General features: G+C 42.0%; 1 protein-coding gene across 1 annotated transcript in view; it reads right to left on the minus strand.

Annotated features, from left to right (window-relative positions):
• Positions 1-1,773: 1,773 nt before the first annotated feature.
• The window catches only part of RHOJ (ras homolog family member J), an 84,043-nt gene continuing 62,612 nt past the window's right edge, over positions 1,774-23,204 (minus strand). Inside the window, exons 3-5 of the mRNA XM_047767534.1 lie at positions 13,312-13,476; positions 10,216-10,311; positions 1,774-2,586 (exon numbers count right to left, since the gene is read on the minus strand). Coding sequence (XP_047623490.1) covers positions 2,440-2,586; positions 10,216-10,311; positions 13,312-13,476 — 408 coding nt within the window. The 3' untranslated portion in view covers positions 1,774-2,439. The remainder of the gene's footprint in view (positions 2,587-10,215; positions 10,312-13,311; positions 13,477-23,204) is intronic.

Consider the following 23,204-nt stretch of genomic DNA (forward strand, 5'->3'; position numbering starts at 1 on the left):
GTTCTGGGCGAGAGAGTGATCTTCCCACCGTGAACAAGTTAATCCCTATAGCCCATTAGGGAGGTGAAGGCCTGAGGAGCCATCGGCCCATGGAGTGCACACTCTGGGGAATTCTCCTCGGCAGAGCAAACAGACTGCTCTCAATTTGTCACCCACACCAATGAGAAGTGAGGAGTGGCTCTTTAGTAAGACATAACCACACAGTAATGTAACAAAACCAGCTAACGGCATTTCATTTATTACTGGGCTAAAAGCTCATTATTGTTTGTAAAGGGTGAATTCATAACCTGTGCAGAGTTAGTTTATACATGGTTTATTTCCACTTACAAAGAGAGAAAGTCCTTGTTTTCTCTTAATGTCAAGCTTTGACTTACAAAACTCCCGTTTTTAGGGATGTGTGTGTGTGTGTGTGTGTGTTTAAGAAAATGTTTAGCAACTAGATGGGGTAGAGAGAAAATAAAATTTGAAATGTAGAAGGGAAAACATATTTCAGAAATTAAAAGCAAACAAACAAACTACCTCCCCCCACCCCCAAACTGAGGGAGTATCATGAAAGGTCTTAATAGAAAAGACCCACACCACATACTTTTTTTTTTCGTGCAATTCTTCCAGCAGCAGAAGAAACTAACATATTTTTTCCAACAAGAGTGTAAATCTGGAAATTCTTAAACTAAAATTGGTGTAATTCCATGTTGCAAAGAGTCATTTTGCTTATGCCATTGAAATAAAAAAACCAAGTGCCTACCTGGCTATTTACAGGGAAATTGGAAGCAGATAAGACTAATTAGAAGTCTTCAGACTCTCTAATTAAAAGCCAGGAAATAACTCTGAGATACAAGAATCCCTGGACATTCAGAAGGGTCACCTTCCCAAGGCTGAAGTCCCTATTCCCTGGAGCATATTGTTTTGGAAGCTGGGCAGAGAGAGATCAGAGCTGGTTCCCCTCAGATCTAGCCCCCAAATACACATTTGAAGTGATGAGTTCAGGAAGTAGGAAGAGGAAATATTTTAGTACCAGTTGTACTTGGAGAATATCATTTAAACAGAATGGGAGCTTCCATAGGACAAACTGAAAAACACTTTCAGTTGAAGTGAGAGGGAAAATTGAGGCACTTAGCTTAACTTTTGGAGACTTTTTTCCCCCTTATTTTTACAGGTGCACCCGAGGCATATGGAGGTTCCCAGGCTAGAGGTGGAATCAGAGCTCTACCTGCTGGCCTACACCACAGCCACAGCAACTTGGGATCTGAGCCGTGTCTGAGACCTACACCACAGCTTTCGGCAATGCCAGATCCTTTACCCACTGAGCGAGGCCAGGGTTTGAACCCACATTCTCATGGATACTAGTCAGGTTCTTAACCCACTGAGGTACAGTGGGAATTCCTGGGGACTTTTAAACCCTTAACTTGTTCGTGCCCCCTGTCTAGATCCTTCTTTGGAATCAGCTTATCACTAGGCACAGGGTGTGTGAAATCAAGAGAGGAAAGAGGCTTGTAATGGGGAAAGGAGGGAGCAGCAAAGTTCACTTTGCTGAATAAAGAATATTTTAAAAGGTAGGTCTGCCATCTTCTCCCTCTAGTCAATTTGGTTGAAAAGCAGAAATACTACTTTCTTATATACAGTTCATTTGTAATTTTTCCATGACAATACAATGTGGAAAAAAAATAAAGCTACTATCAATGTATGCATTTCTGGGGTAAATCTTTGGCAAAAATACGGACCTACAATTCAGATGGTGTTTAATTTCAATCAGGTTCAAAAATCATGGCTCTGTATATTTCCAAAAGTGTTTAATGTTTTCTTCTATCTTATAGTCAGGCATTCAGAAGTTCATGTTGGTCCTATTAGCTTTGGTAGAAAACATGCTGAAAATAGGAATGAATATAAAACCCTTTGTCTTAGGCTAATTTGGTATGGGTTTGCAAGGCCCGAGTAAAGTGGTAAATTAGTGACATTCTTAAAATAATACAAATGAATGTAAGACACATAGTAGAACAGCAGATTCAGAAGAAAAAAAAAAGTTATCATTGTATTCCCATGTTTTGTAAAAAGACATCTAGTAAGGCCACCAGTAGAGGAGGAACCAAGTTCTTTTTCTTTTTTCTTTTTTTTTCTTTCATTTTTCCTGTGATGATTTCCTATCAGCTTCATGTTCTGGGAGGGGGAGATGCAAAATGCAAGGTGGCCTTTGTTTCCAACCTATTCAGCAGCTGAGTTTGGGTTTGGCATTCTTGTAGGTGTGCACCGTGGATTCTTTTGGCTGGTGGGGAGGACGTGGCAGGTGGCTGGTCGTGTGCTGTGCTTGGGAGGGCTCTCAGGGTGGAGGACAGTCCCCTGTGTCCGCGGCTTCCTCTCTGGTCATGCCCTCTTTTGCTTTTGGTGCAGAGGTTGGCTGCCTTTCTTACCCTGAGATGGGCTGGAGGTGGGTCTCAAGCCGCCTCAGATAATGGAACAGCAGCTGTGACACTCAGAACAGCGTTTCTTCTTTTTCTTGGGGTGGAAAATGGTGAGGATCGCTTCATCAAAAACTGCCTTGAGACCTTTCTGTGTCAGGGCCGAGCATTCCAAGTAGCACTGGGCTCCGATCTTAAACACAAAAGAGAGAAAGGCTGAGAGGGAGAAAGGAGAGAAAAGCACAGTGGTGTCTGCCCTCTGCCCAGCCAAGTGCTACTGCAGCTTGTCCCACCAACAGCCTCTGTGTGTGTGTGTGTGTGTGTGTGTGTGTTTGTGTTTGTGTGTATTAATATTATGTCTTTTTCTTTAGCATTTCAGTTTGTATCTGTGATCCTGATTTCTGCTTTTTTTTAAAATTTTTTCCTTTTTGACATTGACCACAAATGGTTGTGGATTGCTTTTGATAGGCAACAAATTCTGTTAAGTGATCCCTAACCATTTATTCCTAAATATAAGAATATAAAAAAAAATAAAAATTGAGGATTCAAAACTAGTGACATGGTTTAAGTCTATTTTGTAAACCACAGGGCACGTGATATTTTTAGTAACTTCTCATTTGTATGCAGAACATGTAAATATGGTACAAGTGTTACACTTCAGTAAAAAAAAAAAATCTGGTATAAGTGAAAAATGTATTCCCTTTTGAATATGGTAAGGCACGGTGTTAACTTGGTCAATAAAGCACATAGAAAGAGAGTAGATGATAGGGTTTTACAGGTCTTTTTTTTTTTTTTTTTTTTTTAAATGGCTGTACCTGTAGCATATGGAAGTTCCTGGGCCGGTGATCCTTTAACCCACACTGCACTGGGCCAGGGATCAAACCTGAGCCACCACAGAGACAATGCCAGTTCTTAACCTGCTATGCCACAATGGGAACTCCAGGTCATTCCTGATTAAAGTGCATTTCTTACAAGGTGTCTTTCAGCAAAGTAATATCTGATTGGTATTACTGTTTTGGTTTTAAGATATTTTAAAAGGTATAAATTAAAGCAGTTAAAAAGCCCCAAAACATGTAAAAATAAAAATCATTAAAATGTGTTTACTGACACAGATACCCTCCTTGTCATTATATAGTCTAAGTATATTAAAATGATAAAATATTTTGTGCTTTTTGGGCTTTATTTCAAAGCTTTTGATGATTTCATATTATGGTATAATTGATAATCACAAATCCCTATGAGAGAGATAAAAATTCAGGCCAGGGCTATATATTCACATTAAAAAAAAAATTGCAGGGTAGAACACACCATGTTTGGCAGGCAACTTCATGAGCTAATTCATGTGAGGGAGACCTGGGGTTTTAATTGCTCCCAAGCTCAATATGAGCTAACAGTTTGATGTGGGCCTTTTAATACTAAGGACATGTGGAGAAATGCTTCTATTGCATGCTTCCCATTATAAGAATAACTCTGAGAAATTAAAGCATATTCAGAAGAGGATGGCTGGATGGTGAGCTCCTCAAAATCAACAGCAGATACATGACGACAGCAGGGTAGCAAAATCACATGCCAATTAGGGTTAGTAACTTATGTAACTGAATAAAGCAGGGCTGGTGCAGACAACAGGGAGCTGGGAGATTGTGGTGGCCTCTGAGGTGGGCACCCCTCTGTGATGGGCAGTCTACTGGATTTTAGACAATCATTGCCATGCAGGAATGTTGGTTCATTGTTGCTCATCTTGTGTTTTTCAAGACGACTTGGTCATTTGGATTTTAGTTAATATTTACCCATTGAAAACACTTTGTGGGCTAAGCAAGACACTGACATGGGGTGTCTTTGGCAGCAACCTACCAGGTTGCCATGTGTGGATTAGAGGGACTGGTGGTTTAGCATAGATTAGAGGGGGAGGAGCCCAGGAAGGTAAAATGTGTAGTTTAAGGACATCCAACTAGAAAGTGAATGATCTAGATGTACAATCTGGGTCACTTGATGTGTGTTTTTTCCTAGTTCCATGATGGAAACTGTAACTCTCAGCACTCAACTAACTCTGCAAGAAGCTGGTCAAGTTGAGAATGAATGAAATGGAGCTGCTTACTCACTTCAAAGTGCACAGGTGAGAAAACAAGGTGGAGGTAAAAGTGTTCTGGTGGGGTCCAGACATTGTGTACTTTCTTCCTTGTCAATAATGGTTCCTATATGAGCCAAAGACAAATATCCAAAGAAAAGATGCTAGATATTGAAATTTTATTTTATGGTTTCATTTTGACCATGGTTTGGCCTTTGGATTAGAAAGTGGCTTTTTATATATAATTAAAAGCAGTTTAATTTAAGAGAGAGGTACAGGAGAAAGAAATGTTCCTAATAATGTCCTGAAAAGTCATCTGTTGCATTTTGGGGTGTGTTCAGTACTTGAAATGAACACACATGGAAAGCACACTAATCTAATGAACAATCGAACGAGTGCTTGTAATGTGCTGGCTCTTGTCAATTATCCTGAAAAAATATCCAAAAAGTGCTGTGGGGCTGTTCTATCCAGAATACCTCCCTCCAATGGTCACAAGCCTCAGTTGGTTCTGTAAATGGCTGGAGAGCTGGGCTGAGCAGGGGTGAGGGGGGAGAAGGGGGTGTGACATATGGCCTTCTGGCTGTCTGGTCCTGCCCTTGCCCCCCACCCCTATTCCATGTGCTGCTGACAGCATGTCAGAGTTTGCCTTTTGATGGTGCAGGAGGTGCCCAAATTTTCCCAATTCAGACATTTCTGAAGATCATAAAATAGTAGATTGTTATTGCGTAACTGGGATAATATCATATTATTTTGTACTGATATTTCCAGGAAAGTAGCAAACTGATTTTGGGTATGATTTGGGAAATATATGGGTGAAACAGAACCCAGTTATGAGGTGAATTTTGTTAACCACGTATCAAGTACTCTGAGGACCAGAGAGCAGAAATCATCCTGGTTCAGGGAAGAGGCACAGCCATGTTCTAGAGATTGCTTAAAAAAAATGTGCCCTCAAAAATGAGAAACGGAAAACTGCCTCAAGGAAATATAACCTCTCTTAGAGCAGTAACTTCATCTGCCTCTTGGAGCAAAGTGATCCACACAGTTAAATATTTAGAACCAATGTGTAAGCGCTCAGGACTTGCAAATCTTTGTTTAGATACACATGTTAGTAATCTGGGACATGCTTTAGCAAAATGATTTGTTTTTAAGAACGAAATAGAGATTGAGGAATGTAAACTGAGAGAACATTTTCCTTACAACTCTATAATACATAAAACATTGTCAAAAAATTGCCTCAAAAGCTGGGAAATGTATCGGAGGTGTATATAACAGAAAAGAGTCTGACAAGAAGAAATTAAAAAGCCAGAAAACAAACTCGCAATGGTCAATCAAGTGGAAGAAAACCTAGTACTTCTTCTAGGTCATCCTTGTGGGGGTGGGGCATGTTCTAGATTAAAATAAGGTACAATTGGGGAGCTCCCTGGTGGTCTAGCAGCATTATTGCTGCTATGGTATGAGTTCATTCCCTGGGCCAGAGCGTCTACATGCCACAGGTGCAGCCAAAAAACAAAGAAACAAACACCCCCCCCCAAAAAAAACAACCAAAACCTAAGGTATAACTGGAAGGAATACAGGCAAAGAGGTCTTTCCAGTTTCAAATGTGTCTAAAAGGGTGAAGTTTCAGCAACAACTAGCTTGCTGAGCTGGACTTCTTGGTACCTTGGCTCATTGAATCATCATAAGAACTTTATGGCGTTAAGTCTATCACCATCTCCCTTGCACCTCAGAAAACTGGTGTTCAAAGAGGTTAGGTGGCCTCCTTAAGGCCACACATTGAAGAAAACAGCATAAATTTGAATTTATCTGTCTCCTGAGCCAGAGTCTTAACCATTCTGTTGAGCTCTCTGTAGCAAATGTAAAGAAATGTGTCTGGAAGAACAAAACCAATGAACAAATGGAGACTGAGTGAGGGTAATGAGAGAAGAAGGGAAGGAAAAGTAAGGCAGTTCCTATAAATGGAGAGAAGAGGTTAGTGGAATAAACAGAGGAAGCTGGTATCTAACAAAATGGCTAAAAGCAGAGAAGTTTTTATTTCTTATTTAAGAATTAGGAAAGGCGCACATAGTGAGAGGGTGGCTTGAGAACCAAGCAAAGGAAAGAAACAAATGAGAGAAATTCTATCTCAGCAAGCCAGCATTATGTCCAAATTGCTGAAAGAGGAACTGGATTTCTAGGTTGGATGTGTTTGCTGCTGATTTTTTTCAAGAGTTGGCAGAAATTGCCAAGTCAGGGGTGGACAATGTAAGTGCATTGCTTGAATGTAGATATGAAGGGGAGAGACTTTGTCCAAAAGACTGAGTCAAAGTTGCAATTGATGAGGAAATGCCGGAGAGTGCTGCCAGGTGTACTGATATTTCTTTAGAAGCCAGAAATCTGTATATTTACATAAATACTCCATATTGTTTGATGCTGGCCATAAACCACATTAAAATACTTGTGTGGGCTGAACAAAATATTTGTGGGTGAAATTTGGCCTCTTACTTGCATGTATTGATCCATCTATTTGGAATTTTGTCTCCATAGTCCCCTAACTTTGTCCACCTGACAAACATGTCCTTGTCCTTTAAACCTGGCTCAGTTGTCAACTGCTGCAAGAAATTGTCTCCAAGCCCCTGGTCCCTGAATCTGTTCATCACTCTCCTTTCTGCTGCCTCAATCCTTTGTATATGTGTCTGCTGTATATGTTTAGCTTGGCATACTTTTGTTGGCCTGTCTCCCTGGTCTTCTGGCCCATGGGTTTCTGAAGGGCAGGGATTGTCTCTCTTTTTGTTGTCCAGCCCTAGCAGTGAAGTGACCAATTTCCAGTCACCACAGGAGAAAGAGGGAACGGCTGGCACACAAAGCAAGGAAGGTGACAATGACAGAAGGAGGGTATTAAAGACTCCATGAATGCCGATGACAGGATTTTTGCTACGTTTTTCTGCTTTAAACCCCACTGGTGCAAGTTAAAAACCTGGGGGGAACAGGTGCTAAGACAAGGAGTGAGAACAGCAAGAAAAATGGCACAGGGTGAAGAAGATGGCAGGAGAGATCAGAAAGAGGCCAAAGATTGAAAAAGGAAATGTGGTCACGTGTTGATATCAAGAACTATCTAAGCGGGTCTGAGCTTAGGAAATCATGTTTAGTGTGTATGTGTTGGAGTTGGGAAAGAGAGCATGCACGAAGACGTATCACCTTAGAGCTAAAGTATAGCACAGAACATGGCATAAATTAGGTATCAATTATTGCAAATAAGTCCAGCTGCAGCATGGACATATGCAAGTGAGAAAATCATGGGGAAGGAAGGCTTAAGATTAAAAAATACAATAATGAAAAGAGAGAAGATAAAGGGATAACAAGGGATATTTATTCTAAATTGATACAAAACAGTTACGTAAATGTAGTTGACTTTGGAGTGTAAAGAATTGGAAATATGTGTAATATGAAACTGTCCTTTATAAATAAAATGCCCTTTGAGACAAAAAGAGATGTTAGATGAAAAATCTTTTGGAATTGAAAAAGTATTGAATAAAAGGATATAAAAAAATCTGAACTGGCAAAGCTGTTAGGCTACGGGGGAGAATATACACATTAAAATACAGGGCTTCAGTCTGTAAACAAGCCCCAAACCTAAGGGCTTCTTTTCAGATGACAGGAAGGAAGCAGAATGTGGAGGTTAAAGCACGGTTTCACATCCTGCCTCGGCCACTTTCAGGTGGTGTAACCTTAGCCTCTCTGAGCCTCAGTTTCCTCTAGGCAAGTGGAGGCAACAATATACACACCTCAGGGGGTTGCTGTGAGGATTAATTAAGATGAGGCATGTAAAACGCTTGGTAGGAAGCCCAGTTAACAGCAAACACTCCATGAACGCTAGCTGTTATTATAAACTACTTGACAGGAAAGTCAGGGAGCAGAGAAACTTAAAGCATCTCTATAATTACATGAATTGTGATGAAACAAGTTAAACTCTTGCTTGGTTTTCTTCTAAATTGGATTTTGTAAGCTAAACATGATTCTCTCTGTATCTAAGAGCAGTTGCTAGGAGAAACTGGCAAACGGCAATGGAGTGGTGAACACAGCTATTGTTCCCAAAATAAGTATGAAATGAGATGGAGGCTTTGGAAAGACTTCTTTTCAGAGGGAAGAAACAACTTCCCAAATGAGAAGTCAGTCTAGGACACTGACAGGATGGTGCTGAGAGAGAGTCCAGAAGCTACAGACCCAGAAAACAAGTTCCTGCAAAAGCTGGTGCTGAGTCTTTGGGGCCTTCGTGTTGTGAAAAATGTGAGCTAAGAATCCCATATGATCATGAATGGAGCTATATATTTATGTACCTTAGGGAGAGAATGGAAGCTGGATGTTTGAGGAAAAGGTAGCTATGACCTGTGCCCATTTCATAGGAGGAAAAGGAAATAGTGGAGGAGACAGTTTACATGATGGTCAGGTGCTTGGGGGTGATGTCCACAGAGCTGGCTTAGTGTTTTTATCTGTGTTGTTATCAGCTGTGTGACTCAAACATGCTCATGTCCCTAAGACACTGTTTGCTCACCTGTAAGAGGAGACAAGAGCTATCTGCTGAAAAAGGCTAGCAAGGGGCTGAAATGAGACAGAGCCTGTAAGAATGTGATGGATGGCTCACCCTCCCCGGTTCTAACACTGCTATTCACAGAACTAGGAAGCATACCGTCTCTCAAATGTTTGTGAGATGTTCTCATGGATTGCGTCCATAAAAACATAATTTCTTTGAATTCACTTTTATTCAAGTGTATCACTTAATTTTGTTACCTATATGAAAGCGTTACTAAGAGAAATGCATGCATTTTTTATTCATGAAGAATTGGTAGTTATTGTTGTTCTTGACCGATTGCAAAGGGGGACCCTAACTCTGCCTAGGTCATGCATTCTGCAGGGTTAGTTACTTTAGAAAGTGAAAGGGAAGATTCTGAAACCTCTGGCCTGGGTTCATGGGTTTGTGACTAAATCAATGAGGAGGTGGACTCAGGTTGCAGAAATACGACTTAGAAACCTCACACACAGTACCTCATCTCATGTTCATTGAGTGTCTGCTTTTGTATACATCTTGGGGGGAAATGGGAGGTATAAGATTTGGTCTAGATCATTTTCCAGCAGAATCACTGTTAAGCTCTGGGAATGGAAGAATGGTCTGTGGAAACAGTTCCATCTGTGAGCAAGTTGCTATTATCTGTGCAATAGCCGCTTAGTTTCTCTACCGAGTAACTTTTCAATCTATGTTACTTTTCTGGATGCTGTTTGTGACATAATCCAGCTTCTCTAAGTGGCTATTCATTACAGAGTGAGAAATACTAAACAAATATAACCCTGCCAGATGCGAATCTAAGTTTCTCCCAGGAAAATCGCAGAATGCCTTTTATGGAGTCATTTAAATGAGTTATACCGATAATAAGCAGAGAGATTTACAAATATATATATCTAATGACTCCCTTTATTCACACTAAATATGGAAAATGGATATTCTAGAGATTGCTAAATCAAATGATAAGTGCCCCAGCTGTTTAAATTCACCAAGTTTCTTTCTTAATGAAAAAAGAGTGCTGGCTGACAAGAATGCTAACTGAATGGTCCCTTCCAGCCTGACTAGAACAGGGGCGGTGGGGGCAGAGGGGAAGGTGTATAAAGCAGAGTGATGATTCTGAGCACATTACACTTGAAAGCAAAAGCCTACATAGCTTTTCCATTCCAAAGCATACAGCACACTCTTCTCTCAGCAACTATTCAAAATGAAATTCAGATCTGTACCGCTTTTGCCAGCTTCACACCATGCTCGTAAGTGAGAGGTTTCTCTTTCATGTACAGCAAACGGGCCAAGGTTTTGGGGTCATCTCGGAGATCAATCTGGCAAAAGACACACATGTGATACACTCATTTCTATTTTCAGGCCTTACCAGATATTGTAAACTGTAACATAAGAGAGATATTTTTCTCCTTGACACCTATGAAGTTGTTGAATTTTCTTTAAGGAAGCGCAAACACATGCCCATATTATGTCTAAAAATTAAAGTGAGTTCTTTATAAATGTATACTTATTCCAACGACTCCATAGTTGTCTCAAATGTTTTTGAAATTTCCTTTTATTTCTAGACCTGATTTATAGGATATACAAAATAATCAGTTTTTTTTGTCTTTTTTTTTTTTTTTTTTTTTTTTTGCTATTTCTGGGGCCGCTCCTGCGGCATATGGAGGTTCCCAGGCTAGGGGTCCAATCGGAGCTGTAGCCACCAGCCTACGCCAGAGCCACAGCAACGCAGGATCCGAGCCGCGTCTGCAACCTACACCACAGCTCATGGCAACGCCGGATCGTTAACCCACTGAGCAAGGGCAGGGACCGAACCTGCAACCTCATGGTTCCTCGTCGGATTCGTTAACCACTGCGCCACGACGGGAACTCCCAAAATAATCAGTTTTATTACTGAACAGTAATGCCTCATTTGCTCCCTAATTATATTAATCATTTTTTGAGGAGTTCCTGTCATGGTGCAGCGGAAACAAATCTGACTAGGAACTATGAGGTTGCGGGTTGGATCCCTGGCCTTGCTCAGTGATCTGGCGTTGCCGTGAGCTGTGGTATAGGTCCACAGACATGGCTCAGATCTGGCATTGCTGTGGCTCTGGCGTAGGCCGGCAGCTGTAGCTCCGATTAGACCCCTAGCCTGGGAACCTCCATATGCTGTGGGTGCAGCCCTAAAAGAATAAAAACAAAACAAAAAAATCATTGTTTAATAGTTTATTTCCTGGCTCTGAATATATATATATATATATATATATATATATATATACACACATATACATATATATACACACACACACACATATATATATTTATTTATATATGTGTGTGTGTGTGTGTATAAATTTTGGCCATGTGGCCACATGTAGCATGTGGAAGTTCCTAACCAGGGATTGAACCTGTACCACAGCAGTTACCAGAGCCACAGCAGTGACTATACTGGATCCTTAACCTGCTGAGCCACCAGGGAACTCATATATTATATATATATAATAATAAAATGTTATATATTATTAATATATAAAATATCTATTATATTAAAATATGTAATATATAATATATAATAATATATTACAATGTATAATAATATATGTAGTATATATACACACATATATATAAAATCCTAATATATTTATATATAAAAGATTTTTTTGTAGGGGAGAGCTTTTCCAAACCCAATCTTCACCCTCAAAGGGATGAAGGTTTGCCACCTATGAGGATAGCCTAACAAATATGCTCCAGGCTCTGAAGTCAAGTCCTAAAAAGGAGCTTCCAAAGAGCCTGCTCAAGGATAAGCATTAATCTTTTCAAAGGTAGAACTACTTTGAAAATAGCATCTATGTTTGGATTAGGGGTAATAATTTAATTAAATATTGTAGTTGCTTTAAAATCATACTGTGTATGTGGACCCATGCCTATATGCATGGGTGTAAATGTGGGCACATACAGGTTTGTGTTTTAAAGAAAAAAAATTCATACATTAGGGTCCTACTTGTAAGTACATTGCTCAGTTTGACTAGTTGGTGGGTTTTTTGCCTCAATTTTTCAACTTTGTGCCCACCTGTTACAAAATGAGTTAAGATCATACAAGGATGTTTGCATGTTCCATCACTGATTTTCCCATCAACGTGGTCAAACATTATCATCTGGACCTAAGGCAAAAGACTTCATTTAAGCAAACAAATGATGATCTTTAGAGCAAAAGCATTACTGTATTCTGATTTATGACTGTGTTAATTATCTGTCATATACACCCTAGGAAGTATTTTTCTTTTATATTTAAAAAAAAATCTTTCTCTTGTCCAGCAGAATGTAAAATGAGAAATAGAAAGCAGCATATGAGACAGCTAACAATAACGCTCTTTGGTATTATTACATTTCCATATTTTTGAGACAATAATTTGGGTTAAAACCCAAATAGCAAAGAACAAAATCTATTTAAAACTATGAAAAGTTGCAATGATATTTAATGCATTTGTGCAACTGGCTTATGGCTGAAAATTCAAACTGTGAAATTTTATTAACTTTCAAAACACTCTAAAGGCGTTTACAATCACAGTTTTATCTGGTATATATCCATTTTAACTTCTTTTCTAAGATCTGAGAAACCAGGAGCCTTGAAGAGAATAGGGAACAGTGACTTCTGTATCATTGCTCAAGGCATGTTGTTAAGGAGTTTCTGTTATAATGAGTCTATTCTGATCACTGGGGTTACTTTGACATTCACACCAATTTTGTGACTTTCAAACAATCATGGATTTTAGATATAAAAAATATTAGATAATGAGTGTAAATGACGCTTGCACCTCATTCCTCTGGCTCTGGCCTGGAGAAGGGTGTCTCTTTAAAAAACGACTTTGTTATCTAAAGACAAAAAGTGGAGAGATTAATTTTTAAAGGCCCTATCAAAACTTCCTGCTTCATATTATTTGTTTTTTTGTTTTTTTAGGGCCTAATCAGCAGCGGCATATGGAGGTTCCCAGGCTAGGGGTCTAATTGGAGCTATAGCCGCCAGCCTACACCACAGCCACAGCAACGCCAGATCCTTAACCCACTGGGCGAGGCCAGGGATGGAACCTGCGTCCTCATGGATGCTAGTCGGGTTTGTTAACCACTGAGCCACGATGGGAACGCCCTCTTTCATATTAAATAGCCCTATTGTCTTTTCAATCAGGGGCTAAATAACCACTCAGTTCTTAAAAATGGCTGTTGATAGGCTTGATGGACCAGAGACACTCTTAAGCAGGCTTTGGTAGAAGAGGATGTTTAGGAGAGGCCTAAAGGGCCTTTCCTTTTTGGCAACCCTGCCCGCCTGCCCACCTTCTCACCTGGGTCCCTATGAGGACGTAAGGCACGTGAGGCATGCAGTCCCTCAGCTCCGGGACCCACTCCTCCTGGACGTTGTGGTAAGAGGCAGGATTTACCACCGAGAAGCAGATCAAAAACACATCCGTGTTGGGGTAGGAGAGCGGCCTCAGCTGGTTATAGTCCTCCTGCGGGAGAGCACAGGGTGTATGCGTTTGTGCAGTGGCTGGGAGGTGGGGCTCAAGTGGTGCCACCATAGCGCCCCTGATCCCATACCTTCCCCCACCCCAGAATCTGGGGTTTCCCTAAATTACTAGAAGCAGAGGAACCATCAGTCAGGAAAACACCTGTTTGTTATGCACAGAGATTATGAATTGCCTCCCTTTGAAGATGAACTAAAAAAAAAAAATCTTAAAATATTTTTAACAGTTTTGGTGAGATAACTTACTCATAAAGTTCACCCATTTAATGTGTATGACTCAATCAGAATTATTGCAATTCTCTTGTCACATAGGAATTGTGTTGTATTGAATATGTATTTAAAGGAGTGGGCTGTGGGCCAAGGTGCAGAAATTCTTTCCTTATATAATTTTAAAAAATTGCATTCAGATTTCATTTAGAACAAGACAACTAAAAAGAAGACCAAAGAGTTGTGGCCAAATCAGACATCACCATTTTTGAAGAAATGTACTGTGTGAGGGTTTAGAGCTAAGAATTGGGGATTTGTTTCTAAGTCTACTGAAAAGCCACAGTGCGGCCTAAGAAATCAAATGCAGATTAATTATTTTCTTCCCAAAGACCTTTCAGACAGGAATGTGTTCTGGTTGAAGAGTTCCTGGTTGCATAGGATGTTTACATATGTGCTGTTTCAGCAAGAGGTGACAGAGACAAGGTAAAACATTGCGTTACCTCAACTTTGGGGAAATGTCAGCAACTACCTTTTATTGTATGTGAAGTGTTTCAGGAGGTTCTCAGGTAAAATCAGCTATTTATCAGAGGGTTTTATGTATTTTTATAGAATTTAGTAACACATAAGCCCAGAGGAACCTTATGTATGTGTGTGTATTTTATATGTATATATTGTGTTTACATACACACTGCATATAACTCATATACATATACACACTATGTCCAGGCATACATACATAGATGCAACTATGTCTGTATGTTCACACTTATACTTGTGTACATAGACATGGGTAATATCTCAATTCATTTATTACATCTGACCTTACTACTCTTCCAAACGTTTAAAAAGTTATAAAACTTATATAAACTCATTGCAAAAATTCAAACATTCCCCGAGGACATCGAGTTAGGAGTAAAATTTTGTTTCCATCCCCCACTTGAACTTTAATAGTTTTTCCTTTCTTCCCAGAGGGAGCGCCTACATAACAGTAGCCTTCCAAAATTTTTAGTGTTTGTTTACATATATAACATTCACATGTCTATTTAAAAATAAGGAGTTCCCATCTTGGCACAGCAGATATGAATCTGACTAGGAACCATGAGGTTTTGGGCTCAATCCTTGGCCTCGCTCAGTGGGTTAAGGATCCGGCATTGCCATGAGCTGTGTGTAGGTCACAGATGCAGCTCAGATCTGGCATTGCTATGGCTCTGGCATAGGCCAGCAGCAACAGCTCCGATTAGACCCCTAGCCTGGGAACCTCCATATGCCGTGGGCGCAGCCCTAAAAAGACAAAAGAAAAAAAAAATTGATTGCATAGCTCATTATTTTGACACTTGTTATTTTAGGCTTAATGCAATGAATGCTTTACAATATCAACCTCACTATCTTTCTGTTGATGCTAATAACATCTTTACAAAAGGGGTGCACAGCGCCATGTACATGTGTGCCTGGGGGGAAGCCCCTGGAATGTCAAGCGTGGTGGGTATGCAACTGTCTGTCATTTCACTGCTCAAAAGTGCCCAGAACACAAAGGCTCAGTGTGCATGGCTGGCACTATTATTGCTTCTGGTACTATCAAGAACTAAGCAAAAGGCAATGAGAGCTGGCAAGGATGCTGAAAAATCCTAAAATCCTACAAAGTGAACTGAAAGAACACCCAGAAAATCAGTTACTGTGACTCATTTATCTCATTTATATTAAGGCAAATAAATTGAGAGTTGAGAACTTTGCTAAAACAGTGATTGGGCCAGGCTCACTGACTGAATCTCAATTGAGTTGTGCCTGTGCCTGAGTGCATGTGTATGTGTGTTTGTGTCTACATGGCTAGGGTGGGAGACGGGAGAGCTTATCTCTTGTCAGTACCTCCTCTTCTTTACACAACTCACCCTGAAAACCAACCATCCCTCAGGATCTCTCTCCTTTCTCTTGGGGGCTTTCTCTCTGATAGTAACTGTGAGGTCCACAAGCTGAGACCTTGCCTTCCCAGCCCATGAGCTACAACTCTTCCTGCTACCACCTGGCTCTGCCACTCCAGCCTCTCCTCTGGATTGTTATAAATGGACGGAGTCTGTGTTAGGTTTTTTCTCATGCCCCACTGATGCCTGTGGCAAATATTTCATAAAAGCTTTGACAGACTGGATGACACTGGGTCTATAGTGACCTGCAAATGAACATACGGTTTTTCTGTGGATCATTCACTGCAATATTTTTCATTAGAAGCCCCTGGGGAGCTTTAAAAGCATCCTAACACCCTGCTAGCCACCTACCTGCCTCTACCTCCCTCCTCTGGAGCCAGTGAATCAGAATCTCTGCAGAGTGGGCCTGGGCACCTAAGCTTGCTGATTTCATTGGTCTGAAGTTGACAGGGAGTTGAGGATGTATCAAGGGCTTGTTACTGAGGGCCAGGCACTGTTTCAAGCTCTTTCATGCATTATCTCGTTGAATGTTCCCACTAGCACTATAAAGGTGGTACCATCAACATATAAATTTCATAGAAAGGAGGAAGTTAAGGTTTAGCGAAATTCAGTAACAGGGCTATTAAATGCCAGGCTGGGGTGTTTAGCCTGAATCTGGCTCTGTTTCTTAATTGCGACTATGAAATTTGTTTCAGTTCAGGATTTTAAGTGAAAGATTAAGAATTTTCTTGAAAATTCAGTTATCCAGAAATCTTAAAATGGATTCATGTTTTACCCAAGGATCTAAGCAAAGAAATGTTAGACTCTAGGGTATAGTATCTAATTTCTATATGTCTATAAAAGTCCTATCGCCAGGCCTGCATCAGCTAGAAATCACCACCAGATGGCAGCAGACACTGTATGTTCAAAACCTCAAAGCAAAGAAACAAAACAGCTGGGAGAAATGTCAAAACTAGGTAAGCCTGGGTCACAGCTAGATAAGCGAATAACTGGTAGTCTGAAAAGATCATGTTTATTTGAGTCTTTACCCATAAGCTATCAAAGGAATTCTGCTTGCTCACATGATAGAAAAGTTAGGAAGACTTTTGCTGGACTGATGTCAAGTGGGAAGCTGAGAGGGGTTTGGTTTTTCCATCATCTCCCCTGTGCTAGGTAGGGCCCTCCAGCTGAGTGACTTCTGACTGTGCCCTTCATGGGGATTTATCCTGCTCTGTATTCTGGCTCTCTCTTCTGTGGAAACCTTGCTCCTGTTGTTTGATTCTGCCTAAAAAGATTTCTTAATTGCCTACCAAACATCTAGCATGGAGCATTAAGGATGCTCTATGAGCCATGTAAAGTGACTGAGAATTGGCAATCTAGTGGGGGAAAGAAAAAAAAAATAGGAAACAGTTTGATTTGTGTGAAAGTGAGAGAGGTGAAGTTTCTCTTGCTTTTAGTGGTCTGATAACAGAATAATGTAGAATAGTTATTTGGCTGAATTGAGGAAATACAGTTTTAAGGCTGGAGGTTTTCGAGATCAGCTAGTGCCATGACTCCCAAAGTATGGGTGCTGACCTGTGGGATTGGCATCATCTGGGAGCTTGTTGTAATGCACATTCCCAGGTGTCGCCCTGCCTTCCTGATGCTGTGGCTCTGGGGGAAGGGCTACTTCATCTGTGTCTTAACAAGCCCTCAGTTGTCCATAAGGTGACTCCATTGTAGCTCAAGTCTCAGAACCACAGGTTACTGGGCTTCCCTTTGCCCTGGGCAGATTTTATAGTTTAGGAAACTAGAGTCTAGACGTTGAATGATTTAATCAGGACTAAATAGCAAATGTACCTGTAAAGAAGGCTCACACCTGGGCTGGCCTGATTCCTTTCATCCCTGGATCACCACTGGCTGCAGCTTTGAGACGTGGCAGTGGGTTCAGAATGAATCAGAGTAAATGTCCCCTCAGGACTGAGGACTGGGTGCTAGGACATTGAGGGACTTGAATCTGTGCCACTTGCTAACTTGTGTGATTTTTTTTTTCAATGGGGCATGTTTTCTTTGTTGGATGCCCACGTGTTGAGATGATATAAAGGGGGTCCCAGGAGTGGGTTAATGGTCTATATGAGACCCCAGTGTTGATATTGAGAATATAAGACTAGAAGAGTATCTCAAATGGGGATTTCAGGGGCTAAAATGGACAGAGAGGTGGGGTGGGGGGTGGGGGTGGTGTAGGGAGGGATATGTGTAGGGTAGGCTTTTGAGTGCTTTCCACCCAACTTCACTCTGAAGGCAGAAGAGTGGTTTGAAGGCAAACCTGGTTTTCTGGGGTAACTCTGGGTAATGGTTAAAAAATAAAAGCTCAGGGCTAGCCTCAAGCTCAGATGGGCCAAATACCTGGGCTCAAAATATGTCCGTCACAGCTGCCTCATGATGGCACAGGTGGCACCATTAGACCACCCCTTCTCAGACTTTAGGCATATTTGAATCCCCTGGGATCATGTTAAAGTGCAGATTCTTGTTCAGCAGCAGATCTGGGATGAAGTCTGAGAATCTGCATTTCTAACAAGTTTGCAGGTGGCACTGATGCTGCTGGACCAGGGGCCATGCTTAGAGTGGCAAGGAGTGCTGCCTTTCCCAGCCCCCTACCCTCATTAAACTGGAAATTGAATTCTGCTTCCAAGTCCTCTTGGGTTCAGTGATGTTTATTCCAGATTATCAGCACAGCCTCACTTTAATATTCTCCCATAAATATACTCATATCTGTCAGGCTTGGTTTGGAAAATGTGGGCACCTCACAGAGGGCAGGAGTGCAGCACAGTGTTTAAGAGCATGGGTGAAGAAGATACTCTCTGGGTTCAATCCCAGCCCTGCCTGGGACTTTGGTGGGAATCTTGGGTAAGTTCCCTCTGCCTCAGTTTTCTTATCTGTAAAACAGGTTGGTAATAGAGCTGGCCTCAGAGGATTGCTATGAGAATGAAATGTGATAATATTTGCAGACCACTTAGGACAGTGTCTTTTTTTTTTTTTGGTCTTTTTGCCTTTTCTGGGGCTGCTCCTGCAGTATATGGAGGTTCCCAGGGTAGGGGTCCAATTGGAGCTGTAGCCACCAGCCTACGCCAGAGCCACAGCAAAGTGGGATCCTAGCCGCATCTGCAAACTACACCACAGCTCACAGTAGTGCTGGATCCTTAACCCACTGAGCAAGGACAGAGATCGAACCCGCAACCTCATCGTTCCTAGTCGGATTCGTTAACCTCTGAGCCACGACAGGAACTCCAGGAGAGTGTCTTGAGCAGAGCGAGTTCTTTCATGGTAGAGTCCATCCTCCATCTGTGTCACCAACAGCTGCAGGTCTTGGTACAGTGTTCCTACCCTTCGTGGACACTGGGGCTGAAACTGAGATAAACTTTTCCTACATGGAATAGTTATGAGACCCAAATGTTCACACTCTCTGAGTGTACCTCTGAATCAATGTCCCTACGGCTCCATTTATCATCATTTGGAGAGAAGTAAGATTGTGTCCTGAGGTTACTTTTACTCACTTGTCACATGGACTGACTTCTTCATCCCCCCCAATTTAAGCACTTTTGAAGCCATGTTAAGAGGCATGTGAGCAAGGACATTTGAGCTGCTCTTTGAGGAAGAACATTTGTCCTGAGGTTTTAGGCAAACTTCCCATAGAGGGTTGATGTCAGACTCTCTGCTCCAGATGGCCCCATTGGGTTAGCCAATAGCAAGTCCTTCCAAGTGGACCCTGAGTTGTTATTAATGACACCCCCACCCCAATATCCTTGCCTCCCTGCCTGGGGAGAAAGGGGAGAGAAACAGGCTTTAGAGTTCAGGGTGGGTAATGACATGTATCATGCAGCCCTGGCTCAGTGAGGGGGTGCAGCTGATGGCCTTCCTGCTCCCACACGCTCATGGTCTCTGGGACAGCTGATCTGCTGTGGTTTCTCATGACAGGTATCATTGTGTGCTTGCCTGAAAGCAGACAGTGCCTGACCCAGTGGGGCTTGTGTGCAGAAGACGCAGAGGTTATGCTGCCGCTGAGTAGCCAGGGTCCTGACCCCAGGAGGGTCCCATTCCTCCCTGGCATTGCTGCTAATGGCCACCTTTTGCACATATTGTCTTTAAGACATGTCCATCATGGAGTTTGGCCTGAGAGGCTGCAGCCTGAGCAGGGTTTTACCCATGTTGCCTGTTTAGGTCAGCGCCCATGAGAGAACGGGGTAAGGTGTCTTGGTACCAGGGCTGGTTCCACTTCAGATGGCCAGCTGGGAGTGGGAGGCTGCCTGACCCTAGTCTTGACCTAGGAGAGACCCTTCCCGCATGCTGGTAGATGCCCAGGCTTGCGGTGACACCCCTGCCCCAGCTCCCTGCTCTCCTCTGGTCTATTTCACACAGTCTAAACAAACTGGCCTGCAAGTACATTGTGTAGAAGTCAGCTCTCAGATTCTGCAGTGAAGCCAAAGATCTGAGCTCAGGAATCCCTGTCACAGGGACCCTCTCGCCAACACACTTCAGGGGCCTGAGCTGCACAGGTCAAGGTGCTCACAGAGCTGGCCCTGTTGCCTCCCCAGGACAAGCTGAGGGCTAACACACAGAATCACCCTGCGGAAAACCCTGCATGTCCTTGCCTCACAGAGTGTCTGAAAATGCTACCTAACAGAAGAACCCAAGCTCTTAATTCTGTCTGTCTTCAGAGGATTCTACTCCAAATCCAGATGTCAGTTTGTTTCAGGGGTTGGGGGAGAGAGCTCTGGTCTGACAGCACTGCCCTGTGCTCGCAGTGTGAACACATGATTTCGTTATCAACTCTCTTTAGCAAATGCTTGTCTGGCTTGGGAAGTGCTTGAAGCATGTGTCTGGCGGGGCTGGTGGGGCTGCTGTGGTGTCTGAGGCAACCAGGTGTGCAGAGTGAGGGGAACCAGGTCAAATGATTTTGTCCAGGGAGGACTCTGAGGGTAGACGGAATGAGTTCCTATCCCTTTAGTTTTCTGAACAAGGATGCTTCTTGAGGTTGTTTATGTTAACTCTGAGCCACAGTTAGTACGAGACAAAGACAAGGGCACTGCTTCTTGGTTTGCTCATATAAGAACATCTAATTAGAACATTCCAGCAAGATGGAACCCTATAGCTGGGTTCAGAGACTTATTTCTTTTTAGTGGCTCAGGGATTAATCAATTGGTTTTGAGACCCACCTCTCTTTCTTGTTCTTAACTCTGACCAAGTGAGTAGTTTTGAATTAGTCATAGATTTCCCTTAGCTTTGTGACCTCAACAGCAGTTGCTACAATAGACCTGAAGAGGCTAGGTTATTCTCTCTGAGGCTGGGAATGGAAATTTTGGGACAAAGCTTCAAAATTAAATTTGTTACAAAGCCTTATTGGAAGAGTTATAGAACCATGGGTAATGGTTATTTTCCACTGCATCCTCCTAATGTTGGGAACAATGTTTCAACCACCAAAGACGTCCAGGATAGAGATTTTTACATTTTAATGTGCAGACGAATCACCTAGAGATCTTCTTACAAAGCATTTTCAATGTGTTCCATAGGCTGGAGATGGGGCCTGAAATTCTGCATCTCTAATAAGGCCGCTGGTGATGCCGATGATGCTGGTCCCTGGACCAGACTTAGAAGAGTGGGTCTCCAAGTGTGGTATGCAGACCAGCAGCAGCATCATGAGGAAACCTGTCAGAAAGGTAAATACTCGGGCACCATCCCAGACCTGTAGAATCAGAAACTCTGTGGTGGCACCCAGTGGCTGGGTTTTGACAAGCCCTACAGGTGATTTCTGATCCCTGCTCACATGTGAGAACCACTGTTCCACAAAAGGATAACCTGTCATCCTTCTGAGGGAGGCAATTCAATATTTCACCCTTCTTTACTGCTGAAAGTTCTCCCTTGAGTCTAGCTTCAAATTGTTTTGCTTAATTATTCCAGTTCTTTTAGGCATTCTTGAGGTCATTTTTAAAGTTTCCAATTATAGAATTTTAGTCCTAGAAGGAACCTTAAGATGTGTTCTGATTTCTTTTCCCCATGCTTTGTGCTCCCCTATCAACCTTGTCCACCTCTGGGCTTTCAAAATTGTTGGTGGAAAACATTAAAGGGGAAGTTAAGTTGAAAAAGCAATATTTACAACCCACTTGTTGTTATAGTCTGTCTGCACACATCACTTTCTCTGGTGTCAGAGGTTTGTGTCCATTTGGAGTTTAAAGATATTTTTTTCTACTGCCTTAGAGGCTTGACTCTTATGCTAGTATTCTTTTTAAAATTTCCTAAAAAGGACTGAGCAGTAGAAAAGAATAATTAAACTGCTTTTATGTGGTTTTATTGGATTTGGAATTAAATAGAGGTGAGGGAAGGTTGTTTGGGGAACACTTGATGCACAGAAGCTAAGAGTTGCAGAGGGTTGCTATGGAATTGGGGAGAGCTGGGTGGGCGCATGGGGCACAGAGGGCTATTGTAGCAAGTGGGGGAAGCAGAGGAGTTTGAGTCATATGGCAGTCCTTCCTGTATTGTACTTTTCAAAGTGGATGATAGTAAGACAATATGATGATGGGGGAGAAGGGTGTTGACTCTTTTCCAGGCTGTGAAGTCCTGATGAATGTGGACACCTCAGTGACCATGTGATTGATGGAGAGTAGGCAACTCCAGCCCAAAGGACTTCCTCTGCTGCTGCAATGCTTTCCAGTGGAGTGTGGTCAGGCAGGAGCTGTGCTGTGAGCCTTTGCTCAGAGGGGCCACATCAGTTTTCCACCCTGGGTAGCTAGGGGCAGCCTTTCCTAGTCCTGTGTCTTGCTATTGTTGTAAGAGGTCTCCTCCACTCTCCAGAGCCTAGAGGAGCTGGCTAAACCAGCCATCTCCCAGGGAGTTTGAAGGAAACTTCAGGGTGGTGCTAGATTTGCCAAGTTCTCCATAGCCTCTGACATCCCAAGACATTTCTGCAGTGGTCCTTGCAAATGTACACAGAAACCCCAAAGAGAATTTATTTATTATGGTTTTTTTTTTTCTAGTAGAGAGGTTTCAAGTTGAGCAAAAAGACGTATCTCCAGATAATTGTGAAAAAAAAATGTGTAACTGCAAATGACTATTATCAGGAAGCTCACAGTGGGAATAAGCATGGTCAAACGTTCACTCCAAAGGACTTAAGATGTATGAATTTGGACAGACTGAGCAACCCGCTGATTTTGACCTAAATAAATGACCCAGGATGTACGATTACAAAAGCTCTGTCAGAGAAATTGGGCCACAGCCATCAATTGCTTAACCACTTCCCCTCTAGCCCATGAACTTGTACCATTTGAAACTTTTCCTAGTGGAGTATGTGGGGCATGAGGAAATAAAGATAAGGTGGCATTTTTACCCAGTAGAGCAATTGCTAACTGATAAAACATTAAGAGTGCCATCCCATGGCCTTATATTACTGGTTGGCCAGGTGCTCCAACTTGAAGAACTATTTCTGACAGAAAGAGACTATTTCAAGAATCTTAGAGAGTTTAGAGTCAACCTCAGTTATTCCTCACTTTGGGAAAACATCTAGGATCCTGGCTTTTCTTCTTTCTAACACTTAATCCATTTTTTTCCTACTCCCAGATTCCTATCTCCTATCTTTTTTTTT

Source organism: Phacochoerus africanus, chromosome 2, assembly GCF_016906955.1.
Source record: "Phacochoerus africanus isolate WHEZ1 chromosome 2, ROS_Pafr_v1, whole genome shotgun sequence".
NCBI lineage: Eukaryota > Metazoa > Chordata > Mammalia > Artiodactyla > Suidae > Phacochoerus > Phacochoerus africanus.